Below are 21465 nucleotides of genomic sequence, written 5' to 3' on the forward strand. Positions count from 1 at the left end.
GCCTTCAAAAGGAACTGGGAGTGCGATTAGGACTCGCTGGGTCCGCATTCAACAGTATGAAGGCTGTCTGGAGATCGGATTTATACTCGGTGAAAACCAAATGCCGCCTATACAATGCCTGCATTGCTCCTGTTCTCTTATACGGCTGTGAAACATGGCACCTTACAAGGGCCCAAAGCAGCCGTGTACTAAGCTTTGAGAACAGGTGTTTGCGGAGAATCTTAGGCGTGCGGTGGTTTGACTTTGTGAGGAATGAAGAGATAAGGCGTAGGACGCAGCAAATCCTGGTCACAACTGTCGTCAAAAAAAGGCGATTCAGTTGGCTTGGCCACGTACTCCGCATGCCTCCTGAGAGCCTTAATCAAGCTTGCCTCTTTTACAAGGCATCAGGTTCGCGCCGCCCAGGACGACCATTGCTGACAATTCGTCGGCAGTTCTCGTCAGAACTTCGCGACGCGGATCTGACTTGGGAGGATGCAAGGGAGCTGGCAGCCGACAGAAAAGCCTGGAGACAGTTTGTGGACTCCATATGCTCCACCTAGGGAGCGGATATGGTTATTATTATGCAAATAATCAACCTGTTCTTAAAACTGGTAACCTATTAACAATCGGCAATGTACAAAAGGGGGCTCGGTGACCTGACAGCATATGCAGGTAGCGGGCTGCGTGAGCTGCATCCAGCCACCGCCCGACCTCGATCCGATCAACTTTACGTGACAGTCCGATCCGCCAAATGTGAAAGTGCGCGAGCCTTCACACGGCTGATCCACGTGCTTTGCACCCCCCTGTCAGAACTCCATTACTGGACATTTGGACTCAATTAGCAGAATCAAAAACTCCAAATTTTGCTTCCGGCTATGGAATACTTCCATACGAATCACAAAATGAAGATGATCCAGCCAATATAATCAAGGGCCATATGCCCTCCACTTGATTGAAAGTGGAAATGCACATTGAAAATTTTATAAACCCACAGAATTAATTACTGCTAGCGTTAAGTCCCGCGGGGCATAAAGCCCTTCATTTCACGGTACCAATAACATGTGAAAGCCTTCACACGGCTGTTGTGCAAGTAAGGATGGAGTCGCAAAGTCACTTGCGGAACCAAATAGCGGAGGTAAAGCAATCTGTGCCAGATCCGTCCATTTACAGCGCTCCCGCTATCCCTGCGATGGCGGGGGGCCCATCGGGACAGCTTGCAGGAGACACGAGGCCATACGGCTCTGCGGAGTAATTTGGTATCCCATCTTATATGAGATTTATACCAAGGCTATATACAGTATAGCAGGGTAAAGCCATAGACTCGTATGGATTTGCTCGAGTGTGGGACGATCACCGGAATATGAGGAATCGTTAGATTCCAAAAGTCTCAAGGGCCATAGACCCTCCCCTTGATTAAAAATGGAAATGTATATTGAAAATTTTACAGTCCCACAGACCACCATTTATGGAAAAATATTTTTGCAGTATGCAAATAATCAACCTGTTCTTAAAACTAGTCACCTATTGGCCAACGGCAATGTACAAAAGGGGGCTCGGTGACCTGACAGCATATGCAGGTGGCGGGCTGCATGAGCTGCATCGAGCCACCGCCCAACCTCGATCCGATTGACTTTACGTGACAGTCCGATCCGCCAAATGTGAAAGCGCGCAAGCCTTCCCTTCCACAATGGTGGAAACAATATATTCCCACAAGAAGAAGTCGATTTGGAGTGAAGATATATTTGATCTACGCCCAAACATTGCCTCGAGAAAATCAGGCCACATATGTCCAAGATTTCTTATGTTTATAATCCTCAAAGGGAACTATAACTTTGTATACCGTGGCAGGGTGGACCTATGTTTAAAGTGTACAATGCGTCGAAAATAATAAAAGACGGACATGATTATGTAGTAACGTCGAAGTACTGTATAGAGAAAGTGCACAGAGAGAATTGTTCGCGATAATCAAGCTCCGTGAAACTTGGTATTTTGGTCACATAGTGAAAGGTGAAAATAAAGCAATGAGAATAGTACTCAAGAAAAATAGATACAATAATAAAGAAAAAATGAGAGAAGAAATTGGCTAACTGTTATCTATCTAGAAATTGGCTAACTGTTATCTATCTAGCAACTGGCTATCTATAAAAAAAGAGGCTAAAATTAAATATGCTGATCTTTAAATATAAATTTTTAAACGGTAAATTACCCAAATATTTCAAGGATAAAATAGTGTTACAACAATTTTTTTTAGGAACATATTACTAGAAATAAGGATAAAATAAGGCTGCCATTGTTGAAAAAAAACGAGGGATTGGAAGAAGGCAGCTTTCCTGGCTGCGGAACTATCCAGAGTGGACCGCGATGAGGTGCGGAGCTGTTTGGTGCTGCCCGGGACAGATTGTCAATGTCAATGGACATGTGAAAAAGTGCTTACATTTATTGGTAGCCCTGGATGTTTCATTATTGTTATCCCGATAAAGTAAATTGAATAACATAACTCAAAACTCCTTAGATTAATTTTCATATAATTTTTTTTTAATTTTTCCCAGACTTCTATCACTTATTAAATATAAAAATAATACACTTCGCTCACTCCTCTCAACAACGTCACATATCAAAAATCGTCAATTTTCAGTTGTGCATGTTTTCGGAATGCCAAGAAAATGTTCTATAATCCCAGCAAAAGCGGCATATTTTAAACTTAATATTTACCCGCTACAGGGCAGAAAGTGTTGTTTTTGCACTTTGAAGAAAAGGTATTGTTTAATTATTTTTAAAAATATACTAAATATTTTTCAAATGGAGAAAAAACATTCAGGTTTTACCTAAAAAGATCTGTTGCACAGTAAAAAGCTCAATGAGTGGCTTGATATTTATTTTTAGTACATTTGATTGTTTTTAAACTTAAAAAACCATCTCCTGAAAAATCAAGTTTTTTGATATTTGACGTTGTTGAAAGGAGCGAGCGACTTGTGTAAGACCACTTTTGAGTTTATTAATGCAAATAACAAGTTTCAAGAACATCTGTAGTTCTCTTGACGAGTCTTGTTTACATTAATAATCTCAAAAGCAGTCTTTATCCAAATGTTTTATTGTTATATTGAAATAAACTACTAATTACCGAATCGGGGCGATATTTGTTACATTTTCTAGTGATTTACATTTATTTCCAACTTAAGTTTGTATGTCAAATTTATGAAGAGCTACAAATACGCAATCAAATTGGCACGATCGTCTTAAAATTATGAAATACGAAAACTGAATCAAGAAATGACTTCTTTTAGTCAAGAAGTCAGATGATCAGCCGTATCTAACTTATAATTTATATTAGAAGCACTAACTTTGTGATTTTCCATTTTATTATTAAAATCTAACTGTTTTAAAATCACTATAAATATTTTATTGTAACTTAATTATAATGTCTACCGGTTTCGAAGCTAACCGCTTCTTTAACAAGACTGATTAATAGCATACTAATAATAGATAAATACTAATAATAGTATTAATCAGTCTTGATAAAGAAGCGGTTAGCTTGGAAACCGGTAGACATTATAATTAAGTTATAATAAAATATTTATAGTGATTTTAAAGCAAAGTTACATTTTAATAATATTATCATATCTAACTTATTTAGAAAACTGCACTTTGTTATAGTACAGGGATGGCGAACCAATGCCACACGAGACGATTCGGTATGGAACGTGAATGAAGAGAAAAAATAAAAGCAATCATGTATTTTTGTGTTGTTTTTGTGTAAAGTCAAAAAAGTTTTAGTTAACTTTAAAAAATGACAATGGTCAGCACGCTCGGCTACTGTTCTGGAGGTCCCGCGTTCGATTCCCAGGGGGGGTCAAATAAATAAGTGATTCTTTTCACTCTAATATTTCTACAATATTACCCTGGACTGGTACCTGAAGCGGAGGGCTGATCACCTTTCCTTCGTGTGTTATTGATTAAGATAACACTGTGTTTGTATAATGCAGTGCCCTATGCACCATTGGGGTGCGGATAAGAGTTTGAATTGAATTGAATTACGAAATAGAAAAAAAAACTATTTTGGCACTCAGCCTCAAAAAAATTCGCCATCCCTGTTCTAGGTAAATGCTTTAAAAATTAAAATTTACTTGATGGAGTCAAAATTTCAATTCAAGATGGCCTCCACGTTGATTCAAACTCAGCTACAGCAACTGCTGAGATAATCTTCAGATTCATCTTCCTCTTGAGTGGCCTTGATGTTGTGCGCGGATCCATTTTTGCAGATTTAAACTAAAAAAAAAAACACATGTATTAACTTTTTTTGTCCGCCTCCGTAGTGTAATGGTCAGCACGCTCGGCTCCCGTTCTGGAGGTCCCGGGTTCGATTCCCAAGGGGGGTAAAATAAATATAAGTGATTTTTTCACTGTCATATTCAATCAATATTACCCTGGACCGGTACCTAAAGTGGAGGGCTGATCACGTTTCCTTCATCTGTTAACGATCAAGATAACACTGCGTTTATATGATGCAGTGCCCTATGCACCATTGGGGTGCGGATAGGGGTTTGAATGAATTTGAATGAAAAATTTCTATACCCATTGATTTATTAAAATTATGATCTTCAGATAATATAATTAAATTGTAATTCTTTTTTAAATATAAAACAATTAATGAAAATTATGAAATTTATCCAACAATCAGTTTGAAATTTTGACACAAAATCGCATTCAAATATAAAAAAATCTCACCAATAGATGTCTCTAGTGAAGTTCTAGTGATTCAAGAATAATGTTTCAAAATTGGTTCATAAATACAGAATTTCCAAGAATTTGAGTAGTGTGATTGTCAATAATGGGTAGAATAGGCGAATGTTACACGTGTGTAAAGTGATCACTTAAACCAGCCTATGACGGTCGTCAGCCCCGTAAATGCCCAGACTTCCACATTCTCCTTCATCTTTGATGAGATGTCAAGAAATAATATAAAAAAATAAATAAATCTAAATGTTGGTTAGTTAAAAAACATAAAATGAAAAGTAATTTACCGATTGCTTTTATTGCAGAGTTCCTGATGTTCCGCATCCGCGACGTCCTTCCTCCTCCAACTCCTTGCCGTGCTTCCACCGTCTCTCGGATTATGGTCTCTTAGGTCCTGGTCTTTGCGCATGCTTCGCGGACAGCCTCCCGGGATGTCCAGTCAATCCGTGATATTTGGAGCATAATAAGGTAAAGTCACATCTCAAAATTGGATTTTATGGGGCCAAACAGTGTCTCAATCTTGCGTCAGACCAGGATTCGAAGCTGAAACCTCACTGCCAATGAGAATGAGATTAGTCTGAGAGACTAAAAATAATCTGTTTTATAATATTCATACTAAAAATCATTAGTTATGACTTGTCTTCTCATCTTTTTGTAAGAGCTCATTGTTCTTCTTCTTTTTCTTCTTCTTATTGTAGGCCTTACGGCCTGTTTTTAAGAGAGATTAGCCTCCTGCGACGTCGATTCCCAGCTATCGGCCCATCTCTTTGGTGGTCTGCCCGGGAGTCGTCTACCATGGGGTCGGCCGTACAGTGCGATGTGGGGGAGTCTGGATGGTTCCATTCTCCTCACATGCGCATACCATTGTCTCCTTCGTTGCCTTCCCCACCTAACGACATCTTCCATCTCGCATATTTCCCTGATCTTGGCATTTCTCAGTCTATCTCGAAGACTCTTGCCTGTTATGCTTCTCAGAGTCTTCATTTCTGACACTCTAAGCGTGTTTTTTGTGGCAGCGGTGTCCGCTCTACTTTGGATTCCATACGTCATGATGGGTCGGACACAAGTTTTGTATATCTTGATCTTGCTGCCGATCTTCATCTCTTCAGCTCATTGTTGACTGATAGAAATAGATCTGTAGACTCTTTTCCAGACACTCTTTGTAGTAGCTTTTTTTTTATTAATAAAACTGATAAATATTTCTGTTTTTTTCTATTTACAAAAATACTTAGATTCCATTCTATTTCTGTGAGCCTAGGCGGCTCGTTATTAGAAGTGGGTATCAAATTGTGGTAGAGTGGGTTCGAACTGAGAAACTCTGTCTCTAGAGTCCACAGTGTAGGACCACAGCCCGTGACACCCTAGTGCAGTGGTTAGCGCATTTGACTACCTCGCATGAGGTCCCGGAAACTGGAAATCGACACCTCATGAGACTCGTACGTACAAGTGTGTATATGCAACCCTGAGTGCTCTAGCCATCGCTGTTATTCTTCTTTTCCTGCTTTCATAATAATTGTATTAAATTACTTAATATTCCCTTCAGGACGGGTCAGGAGTCAAAATAATAGGCGGGTATGTATGAGGAGATGCGTGAATGTGGAAGAGGCGAAGAATGTTAGCAAAGACAGGGTGGTGTGGCATTCTATTCTCTCTGCCTACCCCTGCGGGGAAGTTAGTTAGTTAATATTCCCCTTCAGTTTCTTTTCCCTTGTAGCGGTAATTTCTTTTGCACTAGGACCCTTCACTCACATCGTCTGTTTTCTATTGAATAGATTACAGATCCAAGATCACCCTTTTATCTCATATAATTAGTGATCAAGTGTTGATCCCATGCGGTGCCCTAAGCACCATCGGAATAAGATTTCATCTTTGCAGTTCCGCATTTCTTTTAAAAGAATTATCATCCTTTCTTATCCTTCAAGGCGTCCGTCGGCGATTCTTCCTTCACAAAGAGATTGCTGATTTGAAGGCTGGTATCGCAAAACGTGCATACAGGCGCGCCGGGCAGCAGTTCGGCTCTCGCGCTGCTACCGCACACGGGACAGACTAGGGAGTCCATGTCTTCGACCGCGAGGAGGCTTATGCAGCACCACTGTCGGGGATGGCCTCGGGAACACGTCGGGCCCAGGAGCGTTTCGTCACACCACTCGCAAGACTCGTAACTCGCGACATCTTCCAAACAACCTTTAAGATCGTTTTCAACTTTTGTTATCAAAGATTGCAATTCGTTGTCCATTGTTGTTACCGTGTTTTGCAAATCTATTTGCTCGAATTCTACTCTTTTTACGATATTTTCATTTTGCTCATTTTCTACTACAATTTCCATAATTTCCGATTCATTTTGCTCATCTTCTACTCTTGGTACTATAGTTTGCGAGTCATTTGACTCATGTTCTAATCTCACGACTAAAGACTGCGTCTTTTGCTGGTTATTTGAGCAGTTCTTCAAGAAATTAAGTTGAATTCTCGCAGTCTTCGCATCAAATTCATCCAACGACTCTTGACTAAGAAATTTGTCGTGTAATTTCTTTACGTACTGAGCGACGTGTTGAATCAATATCGTTTGCCTGTAACGCTTATTACTCGCTCTTGTAGCCTCCGACATTGAGTATGCGATAAAATTAGTCCAGTAGCGCAATTTCATTTGGTAGAGAGTCATGTCTTTGGGAAATTTCGGTAAATAATTTTCAGGCGTCGCTTTTGTTTTTAGGTACTTGATTCTGCACAGTTCTAGAAGGTCCCAATGGTCGGTTAAAAGCCGAGTTTTGTTATCCAGGAGCATTCTCGCGGGGTCCATTTCTGTTTGGGCACAAAATGAAACTCGGGTACAGCTTCTGCCAAATTGTCTGTGCATCGGTTTACAAGGTCCGAGGCACATGACCCAAATCGCGTTGTTTTTGGACGTGCACATTCCGTACTGCGCCCATTTTGCGTAATTCAAATCGGTTGTGACGGAAGACTGTGATATCTCGACTTTCCCGCTATTTCCCCGACTCAAGGTCAACAAATGAATTTCGCCAGTCAAAGTCGAGACCGCGAACACTTTTTCCGAAATTTCTCGAACACCAGTCACGTTTAGATTGTCGAGGTTCTTGTGAACCGTTTCTTCGACGTCGCCGTGACCGTTTATAACGCGGCAAATAAAAAAGGATCCTTTGACTAAAATAATGCATCTCTTCTTAAACCATTTTATCGACGACATATAAGACACTTTTAGTTTATCATCTTCGGACCAAATCTCGCTAGAATTAGAGATCGTCAATTTGCAAGCGGGGGATATGTTCAAGTGAATACAATGAACTTTTCCTTGCGAATCTCCGAGAATCAAAAAAGCTTTAGACGACGAAATATTTTCCCACAACATGTACGACACGTTTTTTATATTAGACTCGAGAGTGAATTCCAAGTCGGTGGTGAGTTCGAGATCCGACAAATTTTTAGGCGTAATTTTCCATATGTACAAGTCGCCACTCTTTTGTATCGTCGCGAAGAAAACGACGGAAGTTTCTAGATGTTTGTAAACCGCGCTCCAAGCAATGGATGACGTGGCCAATCTGTAGCATCGTTCTTGTAATTCGATCACCGAAGTCGACGAAGACGGGCGCTTGAGATAATCGGTCCCTTTTAGAAAATGCAAAACGAAATTAGAGATGTCGGCTAATATCACCCACGTGTTGGTTTTGTATATCCAAAGAGTAATCCCGCCGACGGAAGTCAAAACGGCTAAGACGCAATTTTTCGGGACGATCCAAGGTGGAGACCAAAGCGCCTTTACGAAAAATAACGGCGCTTCCGAAGCGAACCGAAAACGAGGCGCGAGCAGCGGATCGTACAAAACTAGAGTCAAATCATCTTTAGAGAGCTGCTTGATGTCGGATTCGTCGAATCCCGCGTGCTCCGTCGGATAATAGACAACCGGAAATATAAAAGACCTTACAAAATTAAATTCTTCCAGCTTCTTTTTAGGGTCTGGCCGCAGATGGAAAACGTCCAGGCCGGCGCTCGTCAGAACGAAGAATTTATCGTCGTCGGACCAGTCGCAGCAGAAACCCTCGTTGATCTTCATGATCAGCGTGGTATTGTAGAGCTCCTTCAACTTCATGTCGATCGCGTCTTTTCCACCAATTTTAATGTCAATATCTCAACGCCAGCTTGACACGTAATCGAAGAAAAGATTGTCGAAGCACTGTCGATATTGTAAATGTATTTTTACTTCCATTTCAACGTTAAAAATGCAAATTTTGTGAAGAGCGGACGAGGCACGCGAGTGCCGCCATGAACCGACGCGGACCAACCCCGCCGTGACACGAGATGAATCGCAAATTCGCAGATGAACCGTCTACGTGGCCAAGGTCAAAGGTCATACACGTGGCATGTTTTGCGATTCAAAACGGAAATCACAGATTGCCACAGATGTTTTGTTTATTATTTGTATTACCAACATTCAAGATGACGGCGTTCACAGTTAGGTACCCAGCAATCGCGCGTTTTCCTGTTGCGGAATTCCGAATGCAAAAATCTCATACATAAATTACGAACACGAGATATTTTCCGCCCCGAAACTTTTTTCGGGAGGAACACGATCTTTACCGTATACGATGTAGTTTTTTGTATATGGGACTAATGCATTTAGAATTGAAAGAAAAAAAAACGCCAACTGAAAAGGTCAATGGAAAACCTGCGATTGCTGGCTGCATTGGACTGTTGCCGTAATTTCCATTATTATAACGAGTACAAACGGTGCAAACCGGTGCATATTCGCATTAAAACACATGATGCAAAATCCTTCTCTTTACTTTTAGTATTATTAAACACTAGATATAGTATTTACGTTTTAGCGGGTTTTAGGGGCGATGACTTCCCTGACCGCTCGATAAATTTGAATGCACGATTGGTGTCGAAATTCAAAGTTATTATCATGAACTTTCAAGGAATTGTAAGCAAAAATGATAGCGACGGAACACTCCGCGACTGAAAGGAAAATAATAAAGATAATACCAAATAGATATAACTTGATATAATCTAGTCCAAAATATTCATAAAAAAAGTACTGCTCATAAAATAAGCAGGTATTTTACTTTTCATTCTTCACCTAGCCTTTGTTTGTAACGGAAAATAGCGCTGTGATTTATAAAAGTAATTCAATACGAAATTTTATATTTTCTAGGTCTTTATATTTCTTTAGGATTTCTCAATCTGTTTTGTACTATCTCTTCATCTAGACAGGAAACGAATTCTGGGCCATATGCATACTGCCCCGTTTTTTTTGTTTGTATAGGAATACCAGCCCGATAGACAGAAACCATAGACAAATTTTGACTAAGTTAGCCTTGCTACATAGACGCGGGAGATTTCGAATTCTACATGCAAAATTATTGCGATAGGTACATCATACACAAAATTATGTAACTGGCAATATGATTGTTATATCCGAATAAATAAATATCATTTGCAATTAACGGTTTAAAGTAAAACCATTAAAAATCTTAGGGTAAAAATTAAGAGTTTTTGGTATTCAATTCATTTATTAGTGACTTTGAAATAGCAGAATCACATGTATCAGTACAAAATAAAGCTAACTATTTACTTAATTGTATTAACAGTAATACATTACAGCATCCCTTATAATATTAGATAGTATATATTTTTTAAACTTTTTATTTATTTCATTAAATACTTCTTGATTATTCTCTATTCTGAAACAGTTGACAGTATGTCTTTCACTATTTGATATAATATTGAAAAATCAATAAGTTAATTACTTTTTTTTGTTTTTTGATAATGTATGAATCCGAATTTAAAAGATTCGTATAAAAAAGCTCATTGAATGGAAATTCACCATGATCGAAAAAAACGTACAAATTTTGGTCACTGCCAAAGATTTTTCATTATACATATCGCTCACTCCTTTCAAGAACGTCATAAATCAAAAATCGACAATTTTCAGTTGTGCTTGTTTTCGGGATACCCAGAAAATGTACTATATTCCAGCAAAAGAGGCATATTTTTAACTTAAAATTTAACCGCTACAGGGCAGAAAATGTTATTTTTGAATTTTAAGAAAACGAATTGTTAAATGATTTTTTTAAATATACTAAATATTTTTAAATGGATAAAAAAACCTTCAGGTTTTACCTAAAAAGATCTGCTGCACAGTAAAAAGTTCAATAAGTGGCTTGATATTTATTTTTAATACATTGTATTATATTTTTAAACTTTAAAAACTCTCTCCTGAAAAAACAAGTTTTTTTTATTTATGACGTTCTTGAAAGGAGTGAGCGATATATATAGTGAAAAATCTTTGGGATATATATGTATTTACTTACTACCTACCTGTATGTGTTTGTTGATATGACAACACGAGCGCTTGAAGGTCAATCAGTTCAGGGAAGAAAAAAACAAACGGATTTCTTTGTGGTCACAAATGTGGTAATTATTGTAACTTCAACATGTATGCAATTACATAATATCTAAATGTATTACATAAGCTCATATTTTACAAACTAGATTAATATAAAGTAATGAGTATCCATTAACATAATATAAAACGGAGCTGGAGCACATCTCCTTCCACGAGAGATTTGACTATATCTTTTTAATCTCTTTTTAAGTTTATTTATAATACAACACATACGTAATAAAATAACAACAGAAAAACAGCACATACAAATTGGCCCCCATTGGACAAACGTAAAACTAAGCACCAATTTTGAATTTCAACAAACGTTTTCACAAGGTTTCCACAGCTAATAATTGTGTGACATTTACTTCTTCAATCTTGATACAACAACTTTGGTCATTAACAGATAAATTTATATATCGATGAATGTTGCCAGCGAAAAAGAGTGAGTGACAAATTTCTATTTTTCGGAAGACACGTTTGAAGCAATATTATTTCATTGAGTAGTCGTCGCTACACTATTGTATAATAATTAGATGGAATGAAGTTTTGGCAATATGCTAATGTAGGTACGTGACTACCTAATAAAGTTACAGCACTTCAAATGTGTCTCTTGAAAAGTAGTCATTTGTCAATAATACCCTTTTGAACAACAGAACCCATAGCAACGTTTTACCTTATGAAAAAAGTATATCATATGCTTATTTGTGGTATTTTAAAAGTAAAATTTACAAATTTCCTCATCAGAGTTGATATATTAATGTTTAGTAAGTACTTGGATGTGAGTAATCTATATTCACATAGGGCTAAGGGGCGGGTGTTGCAAGTTTTACACTCCATATGTCATTTCCTGTCTTCTGACAAGGTTAGATCAATGAGAAGAATAAAATCATGTAAGACGAAAAGAAAATCATTAGGGAAACGGTTAAAAGCGAGAAAAATCAAAAAGTAAAAAATTAACTTTAAGTAACATAAATGTCACACAGTTATTAGTTGTAAAAACAATGAATATACTCCCGAAATAGCGTCGAAAAACCTAAAATATTTATCCAAAATTATCTCTATCAGTCGTAGCGAAAATTTAATTGATTAGGTCCAATAAAATTGACAATAATAATTTAGGTTATAAATATCAGCATTACATTATGGCCGCTGTGTCAGATGGCCAAATTATACATTTTCCATTAAAAGTAAGTACCTAGTAACCGGTATTTTACTACATGATACACCAAATCTTACGATACTATATTTAAATAACTAATTTCACTACATAACTGAGATGCAAACTGCTCAGAAGATAAAACTAAACATTTTAATAAACAAAACATTATTTACACAATCATTTGAGATGATAGAAAAATACATGTTCAAATCCTCCGAAAGCATGGATGGACCTCATTCCACTAACAAAATGGAGTAGGGATGAGATATTGCATAGTTTCTAGAAGTTAAAGTATAATTATCTGTAAAACTGACTCCATAATCAAACCATTTTCTTAGTGTGTTACCACATGTAAAATAAAGGCTATGAGTTTCGTTAACTACCAATTTTTTAAACCACTTCATGCTTTTGAAGGATCAGTGCTCGTGGACGGCACATGTGTCGTATCGCGCCAACTCGAGCACTGCTCGCGTGTTTCCACTTCTTTGCATAACATTAGATAAAAAACTCAATTTTGTATATTAAAAGCATTTTTAATTTTGTGGTATTGTAATATAACGCTCCTTATTGTTCATTTTGTGTAATACCAACGTATAATACTAAAGTGTTACACATTACACAAAGTGAATGATGAATGATAAGGAGAGTGTTTTTAACTCAAATTGAGCTTGCTAATTCCATCACCTTCAGCTCTGTTTGAATTTATTGGAAATCCTTTAATAAATGACCAAATTTTTCTTTTAAATATCAAAGTTAGACTTGTTTTAATCTTTTTATACGAGGTTAACACATCTTACTCAGGAGGCGGGCTTTACCCAGTCTGCCAAACGCCATTCCAGAAGACAAAACAAATTATCAATATTTTTATTACTGTAATAAGAGATGTTTTTTGGTTATTATTTTGCGATATTTAAGGTCTGTAGTGACATCTGTGGAATTTAAATTAAAGCTTTGTTATAAGAGGATCGCTCCAATCAAAAAACACGAGCACGATGTGGTTGAATAAAAATTTCAAGTTTGGCATTTATATTGATATGTTTTCAATTGAAAACAATAAATGCACAAATCTTTACAGTCTGCATTTCAACACATTTATTTTTTATATTTTTTAAGTACTGTCTGAACGGGTTGACATTGTAAGAAACGTTTAATCATATTGATTGATTACAGTTACATCTCTATTTACAATCTACGATATATTTTGAAGAAAAAAATAAATGCAAGAATAACTCACTCAGAAGATGCAGTTCAGTTCGCAAGGACTCACTCGCAGAGAGGTTTAAACCTTCATCGAGTCGAAAAAAGTAAAAACTAATGTCGTCAATTAATCAATGTGATAAAACTAGGTAAATATTTACAGAGGACTCTTTGGATGGAGTTGTGCCCAAATAATTGCGACCTCGCATAAAGTGAACATCAGAAATTGTCTTTTTGCATACGGGGTCACATAATGATAAATTTTTTCCACACTGGTCATATTCACCTTGGCTTTCAATATAATTTGTATTGCGCATTTCAAACCAAAGAGAAAAAAAAGCAGTGATGCAAAGATAATGATAAAAAAGAACAAGTTTAAATATGTCCCTCACTCCTTTCAACAATGTCATATGTCAAAAATTGCCAATTTTCAGTTGTGCTTGTTTTCGGAATGCCCAGAAAATGTACTATATGTTGAGATATCAATAAAGAACTTGATAACAACTTGAACAAGAACTTGGAAAAAAGCATTTGTTTATTAAAATTTTTACACACATAGAATTGTAAAATAAATGGTTAAAAAATGAGGAAAATTGTATTTTTAAAGCATTTAACATGTCGCTCACTCCTTTCAAGAACGTCATAAATAAAAAATTGTCAATTTTCAGTTGTGTGTGTTTTTGGAATGCCCAGAAAATGTTCTTTATCCCAGCAAAAGCGGCATATTTTTAACATAATATTTACCCGCTACAGGGCAAAGAGTGTTGTATTTGCATTTTGAAGAAAAGGTATTGTTTAATTATTTTCTTAAATATACCTACTAAATATTTTTCAAATGGAGAAAAAAAATTCAGGCTTTACCCAAAAAAGATCTGTTGCACAGTAAAAAGTTCAATAAGTGGCTTGATATTTATTTTTAATACATTTTATTATATTTTTAAACTTTAAAAACGATCTCCTGAAAAATCAAGTTTTTTTTTATATATGACGTTGTTGAAAGGAGTGAGCGATGTGTTACTGGTGAATAATGTTATTTTCACCTTTCACTTATTGTCATAAAACAGTCGAGTCATACCTAACTCTATCAACAGTGTCAGAACATTTCCTAAGGCAATTGTTCATAACTAGAAGACACTGATACTTCCGACGCGATACTTCATGCCAAAACTATTAGTAATGTTTTGGATGTATCCAAAACATTATGAATAAATATTGAAAAAATCATTTATATTTATTTGACCCCCCCCCTGGGAATCGAACCCGGGACCTCCAGAACGGTAGCCGAGCGTGCCGACCATTAGACTACGAAGGCGGACAATAAACACAATTTAGTAGACTCTTAAAAATCAGTGTTTGATTTTAATATTTAGTATATAAATTGAAACGGAGTTCTACAAATTAAACGCCAAATCTATAAATACAGTCAAGTTATACGATTAGTGTCTGAACTCATCGAGTGATGCTAGACCAAATAGTGTCTCTTTGCGTCAGGCAGTCGGCTAGACCAGTTGGTCAGTCTGGGGGGGCGCGGGGGGCGCGGCCGGCTGCTCCCGCGGCTCCGGGGCCTTGCTGCTGCCGGAGCCGCAGTAGCGCGCGGAGGAGGGCGCCGGCAGGGACAGCTGCAGCCCGACCCAGAAGTTCTTGTCCTCGAGCTGTCTCCACGGGACCAGGCGGGTCTTCCTCAGCACGGAGTGGAGGTTCTCCCCGTTGCTGTCCTTCGGGGTAGGCCGGACCTTGTCGTAGCCCTGAAACATTAAATATCACTAAGTAAACAAAACCAAACGCACTCCTCTACGGCTCCGAATGCTGGACAATGTTTAAACATTAGGCCATTGTTCCGCCGCGTGTGTGTCGCGGCACACTGGTGTACCGTGTTGATTAGTTGGTGTGCCGCGGAAAAAAGTCTAGTTTTGTGAAGATATTAACACATTGTCGTCGAGACACGGCATATGCCGTTTTCGGCGGACTGTCGGTCAACTGCGGGACACGGTAAATGCCGTTTTTGTCGACTGTCGGTTTTCGGCGGAAAACGGCAATACATATACGGGTTTGTTATCAGCGTGAAATAAAACGCCTTGAAGGGTAATTTGCTACCTGGGTGCTAGGCGATAGTCTGTCGACGTTATTTGATATGCCTTGTCCGAATTGGCTAGTGTGCCGCTTGTAAAGGCATCGCCAGAAATCTAGAGTTTTGATGCGATATCAATCTCCAGTTTAGTTTGAGTCATTTCACAAATTGGACTATTTTTCAAACCGCTTGCACTGTTGTGTTTACTGTTTGGTATTTTATTATTTGAATATATTAGCATTGTATGTATAGGGAATGATACCTTGGAGGGGAAGACTATTTTTTAGAGTTTACAATGCTTCTAAAAGTGTGAAATACGGAATACTTAATTAAAAATTATGATTATAATTTATTTTTGATGGTCAAATGTCATATATGATTTTTTTGAAAATTTCGATTGAAAATATTATTTGGTTTAGAAATTGTGTCAATTTTAAGAAAGTGATATATTTTTGTGTGAAAATGATTTATAGGCTAGAGTCTATTGCTCAAAGCGCCCGACTACAATGTGTTAAATAAACTTTGTTATGATATTATATCATATCGTAATGGTCAGCACGCTCGGCTACCATTCCGGAGGCCCCGGGTTCGATTCCCAAGGGGGGTAAAATAAATATAAGTGATTTTTTCACTGTAATATTTACTCAATATTACCCTGGACTGGTGACCAGAAGCGGAGGGCTGATCACCTTTCCTTCATGTGTAAACGATCAAGATAGCACTGCGTTTATATGACGCAGTGCCCTATGCACCATTGGGGTGCGGATAAGGGTATTATTATTATTATTATTATTATTATTATGATATTATATATTTTCGCATTTTATTTTGATATTAAATCAATATTAAATCAACTTTGTTTTTTTTTCTTTGGTGTACCTCTGAAACGTCTTATTTGGCAGGTGTAACTCGAACGGAAAATGTTTGCGGACCACTGGTTTAGAGTAATGACTGTCTGTATTCACCTGGAGGAGCACCACAACGAGGTTGGGCGAGAGGCGGTGCAGCTGCGAGAGGGCTGCCGTGAGCTGGTCCGGGCTCATGCCCGCGGGCGACACTACGGCCAGGACGCTGCGACTCATGGCCGACAGCCGCCCGACTGTGCTGCTCCCTGAAAAGGTCAAACACCTGTGTCAGTTATACAATAAGATTACTTTGACTGTATGATCCATAAATCCCGACTTCTCGGATGAGCTCCGAAGACATTTCATTGCCTAAAGCCACCAAGAGATACCTACCACCTGTAAACTCATGCAAAATATATTTTAAATATTTAAAGCACTAACTTTGTGGATGATCGTAATATATTATTTAAATATTATTTTTGACATCTCATCAAAGATGAAGAAGAATATGGAAGTCTGGGCATTTACGGGGCTGACGACCGTCATAGGCTGGTTTAAGTGATCACTTTACACACGTGTAACATTCACCAATTCTCCCCATTATTGACAACCACACTACTCAAATTCTCGGAAGTTCTGTATATATGAACCAATTTAGAAACCTTGTTCTTGAATCAATAGAACTTCACTAGAGACATCTATTGGTGAGATGTAAAGAAGCTTTTTATTAAGCAGAAACTCTTATATTATTTGGAGATATTATATCGCCCACTTTGAGAAATACTGACATAGGTCAACTCTTGGCATATTATGTATGATATTTTTTGGAGAAATAAAATAACTTTGTTTTTTGAGCCACCCACTTTTATTATAATAAACCGACTAGTTTCAGCAACAACCTGTTGCCCTCTTCGGGTTTTTTTTTTTTTTAAGGAATAACCCGCAAAGCCTCCATTAGAGGCTTGTCTCTGCAGGTAGGATAGTAAGGATAGGGAAGGTAAATGTGTAAAATACATCACAAATACCCAGACCAATGGAAAATAAATCTTTCTTGAATTTATTTTTCACTTGACGGGAATCGAACCCGCGACGCCAGTTTCACAGTCGAGCATCTACCCAACTACGCCATGGCGCCTGTCTAAACTGTTTTGCTTGCCTGTTTTGTTTTATAACTAAACAGGCATACATATTAAACGCAGTTCCACCAAGAAATGTCAGTAAAAACTAGAATTTAATATATTTCATGTAAAAAACAGGCCTTCATGTAACTGATTATAAAGATAACAAAATGTCGCCCCGAAGTGTTGACCTATGGCCCCATTTGGATGCTGATATGGATATTAGAAAAAAAGAATATCATCAACAGTTGACACCATCAACTTGACAGCACCAATTGAGGTTATGTGAAAACCCATGCGCCAAAAAACCGGGCATAAAGTGACATTTATCAGCAGCAAAAAATCTATCCATTTGCAATATGCAATATGCGTGTCTAAAAGTATAATTGATTCGAAATAATTGAAAACTCACAGTTGGCGCTGTCCTTGGGCAGTTGGCAGTTGATGCATTTGTAGGAATACTTGTTCTGCAGAGTCGGTATCAGCACCTCCAGCGTGAGGGATGCATCTTCAGACCCGTACAGAACCAGTACATCGTACTCCTTGTCATCTGCAAAAGATATATTACAAAGTATTATTTACTAATTTGGCATTAACTTTGTGGAACAATATAAATAAAAAATATATTTAAAACAGTTACCGTAAAACGGGGCTACTTGAACTTTGATGTGTTACAGCCCAGTACAATTTTTTTGTTTATACTGTGGTATCGATCGAAGTATCGTGACAATAAGTGTCACCTGTCAGGGAAACAATGAATCATGTCGATACGTTCATTATTGTAGACCAAATACAGATTAAATTTTTTTTTATACTGGGCTCAAGCAACACATCAATGTTCAAGTAGACCTGTTCTACGGTATATATTTTTATATAAAACAACTACATATATAGTGTTCTTCCGCATTACTTATTTTGAGTTTGTTCATGTAAACAGGACTAGTTTTAAGAGATACATATGTTCTCATCAACAAGTGAAAAAAAAAATGTTTTGTTCTCGAAACTGTTTACACGTGTTGAGACATTGTTATCGGGCGGTATTTTCATCAACCCCGCCCCTAATTAGTATACTAATTAGGGTCGTATACTAATCATAAGTAACCATCAAAAATAAACCCCAATTTCCATCTGTACAATGTTTTTTGGCGTCTCTCGCGCTCTACTAAATGTAAGCAAATAGAACGCTTATAAACATCTCCCGCTCCCTACCAACAGTATGTAAAAGACGCTTTTAAGCGTTTCCCACAAACAATGTGTTGATATTTACATGGAAAAGCCCTGGACTTCACATTATTAACAATCAAGAATGCAGCAGATACAAAATGGCCATACGATAAAGGATGTAAAAGAATAGTTTAGTTTTGGTTTCATAATCTTTTTTTTTTCAACCATCTTCACATCAATTACCTTGCTTTAAAAACAAGATAAGGTTGGGTTAGGTTAGTTATTTCTAAAAAAATTTACACTATTTCGCTCTGGTGTAGTTAGATAAGGTTAGGTTAGTATTTATATATACTGGGGTAATGTTGGGTTATGTTAGCTGTCAGGTTATATTACAAATATTAAAAGCAATGTGTGCTTACTTTGTAGTATGACGAAATATCACAGTCTGTGATTTTTGGCTTTTATTTACATCACTTAAATAAAATAAAAATGAAAATATGTGTATTTTTTTACTAAATTAAAAATACAACCGTGAGCTCAAACACGAAGCGATGTGAAATTAAAATGTTGTATAAGTACCCAGTAAAAATTGTAGTGTAATTGTCAAACATGGGTAGAATGGTGAACGTAACACATGTATAAAGTGATTACTCAAACCAGCCCATGACGGGTCGTAAGCCCTGTAAATACCCAGACTTCCAAATACTTCTTTATCTACGTTGAGATGTCAAAATGTAAAAATAACTCGAAAGTGGAGAAAGTCCACATTTTTTAACAAGTATTTGGACACACTCAAATGTTGTGGTGTAAGAAACGTTACAAATGTATAGAGTGATCACTTAGACCAGCCTATGACGGGTCGCAAGCCCCGTAAATAAGATGTCAAAATGGTTAGGTTAGGTCGTGTACAAGCTAGGTTATTGTTGGGTAATATATCCAAAATAAAACAAGGTTTGTTGGATGGAATTCTAAATTTATTTATGTATATGTTAATACGTGACGCGTTTCGTCTTCTTAGGACTTTATCAAACACAGAGTGTTTGATAATGTCCTAAGAAAACGAAATGCGTCACGTATTAACATATACATAAATAAATTTAGAATTCAATCCAACAAACCTTGTTTAATTTTTGAATTACCCATCATCAATATGGAATTCTACCAACTGTCTGCAGTTACAATAAATAAGCTAGGTTATGTTTGGTGGATATTAGCATTTACTGCGATAGGTTAGATTAGATTAGATCAGGTTAGGTTAGGTTAGGTTAGGTGAGACCGGGTCACCGGGTCAGGTTAGGTATTCATATTTACCAGAGTTAGGTGAGTGGCTTGCGTTCCTACACTTCAGCACAAGCTTCATGCCAAATCTTGTGTACAAAGCGATCCCAGTCAGCATTGCCAATATTATCCCGATCGCCATAAAGCATAGGGAGCGCCAGGGAACCGGGTTGTTCTGGATGCCCGCGCCTTCAACTGAAAGAAACATCTCATAAAACCATGGCAAAAAGAAGTAAAAAATCACCATAAAGCAACCATGGGACTTAAATTGAATTTTTTACATGGGCGTACTTTCAGATAGAAGAAGTGTAACGATAAACGGGCCTGGTTTTTGAAGATGGGATATTGTTAGAAGTTCCTATAAAAAAAGAGACAAAGATATATGACTGCTTCTCACTAACTAATTCCCTTTTGAAATTGAAAGAGAAATATTTGTGTTTTTATTATTTACAAAAATACTTCAATTCTAAACTATCTCTGTGAGCCTAAGCGGCTGATTATTAAAAATAGGTATCAAACTGTTGTAGAGTGGGTTCGAACCAAGAAACTCGAGAGTCCATGATACCAACCACAGGACCACAACCCGACACGTTTGGCGAGTGAATTCTTGCAAACTAAGGAGTGAGATATTGCAAACTAAACTGTATCTGAGAAGTGAATTCTTGCAAACTAAACTACTTTTGAGGAGTGAGTGTTCATGTAAACTGAAATGTATCTTAAGAGCGAATTCATGAGAACAAAACTGTATCTGAGTTATTGCGAACTAAACTTTAAATGAGGAGCGAGTTCTTACAAATTAAACTGTGTCTGAGGAGTAAGTTCTTGCAAACTAAACTATGTCTGAGGAGTGAGTTCGTGCAAACTAATCTGTAGATAAAGAGTGATTTATTGCAAACTAAACCCTATCTGAGAAGTGAATTCTTGCGAAATAAAATGTATCCGAGTAGTGACTTCTTGAAAACTAAACGGCATCTGGAGAGTGAGTTATTGGAAACTAAACTGTACATAAAGAGTGAAATATTGCGAACTAAACTGCATGAGGAGCGAAAATTTACTATCAATTCCAAAAATTTCATCAAAAAAAATCATTATTTCAACATAATATTACCAGGTTAGATTTGGGTTGATTAGGTTAGGTTAGGTTATGTGAGATTCAGCTTGGTTAGGCTAGGCTAGGTTAATTGCAATTTTTAGTGATGAATAATGACTCCATGATGAAAATAATTTCAGTGTGCTTACATCCAATTTATGTACATATTATAAATAGGGTGGAATAATCCATTTCCACTTGAAAACTGTTCAAATAACTTAATAAATAAGTGGCATATTGCAAGAAGGAAGTATTTTATCTCTTAATATTGTACTGCAGTCACTTCGTAGTGAAGTGGTTAGCTCGTTTGGCAACGCTTAATATTTAGTATTACCTTAAATAGAGATGAAGTTTCGCAAAAGTGGGTGATGGAAAATATCAACTTTGAAAAATGGGTGTGAAGTCAAATAGGTTTGGGACACTATGT

General features: G+C 37.3%; 2 protein-coding genes across 2 annotated transcripts in view; both read right to left on the reverse strand.

The window, feature by feature from the left end:
• Positions 1-4111: 4111 nt before the first annotated feature.
• Positions 4112-9125, reverse strand: LOC148311459 (uncharacterized). The gene is made up of 2 exons (XM_088256577.1): positions 5004-9125; positions 4112-4248 (listed from the first exon to the last, which is right to left on the reverse strand). Exon 1 carries the CDS (start codon positions 8816-8818, stop codon positions 6617-6619), a length of 2202 nt encoding a protein of 733 aa, XP_088112703.1. The 5' UTR covers positions 8819-9125; the 3' UTR covers positions 4112-4248; positions 5004-6616.
• A 4244-nt stretch (positions 9126-13369) lies between these two features.
• The window catches only part of LOC148311460 (interleukin-1 receptor accessory protein-like 1-B), a 121787-nt gene continuing 113691 nt past the window's right edge, over positions 13370-21465 (reverse strand). Inside the window, exons 7-10 of the mRNA XM_088256606.1 lie at positions 19982-20143; positions 17919-18056; positions 16509-16654; positions 13370-15220 (exon numbers count right to left, since the gene is read on the reverse strand). Coding sequence (XP_088112732.1) covers positions 14975-15220; positions 16509-16654; positions 17919-18056; positions 19982-20143 — 692 coding nt within the window. The 3' untranslated portion in view covers positions 13370-14974. The remainder of the gene's footprint in view (positions 15221-16508; positions 16655-17918; positions 18057-19981; positions 20144-21465) is intronic.

Source organism: Brachycentrus maculatus, unplaced genomic scaffold, assembly GCF_059751285.1.
Source record: "Brachycentrus maculatus isolate JH-2025_06_01 unplaced genomic scaffold, ASM5975128v1 h1tg000064l, whole genome shotgun sequence".
NCBI lineage: Eukaryota > Metazoa > Arthropoda > Insecta > Trichoptera > Brachycentridae > Brachycentrus > Brachycentrus maculatus.

Coding starts and splice junctions, on each gene's coding strand:
- LOC148311459 (XM_088256577.1), bottom strand. CDS start 8,818: ATGAAGTTGAAGGAGCTCTACAATACCACGCTGATCATGAAGATCAAC.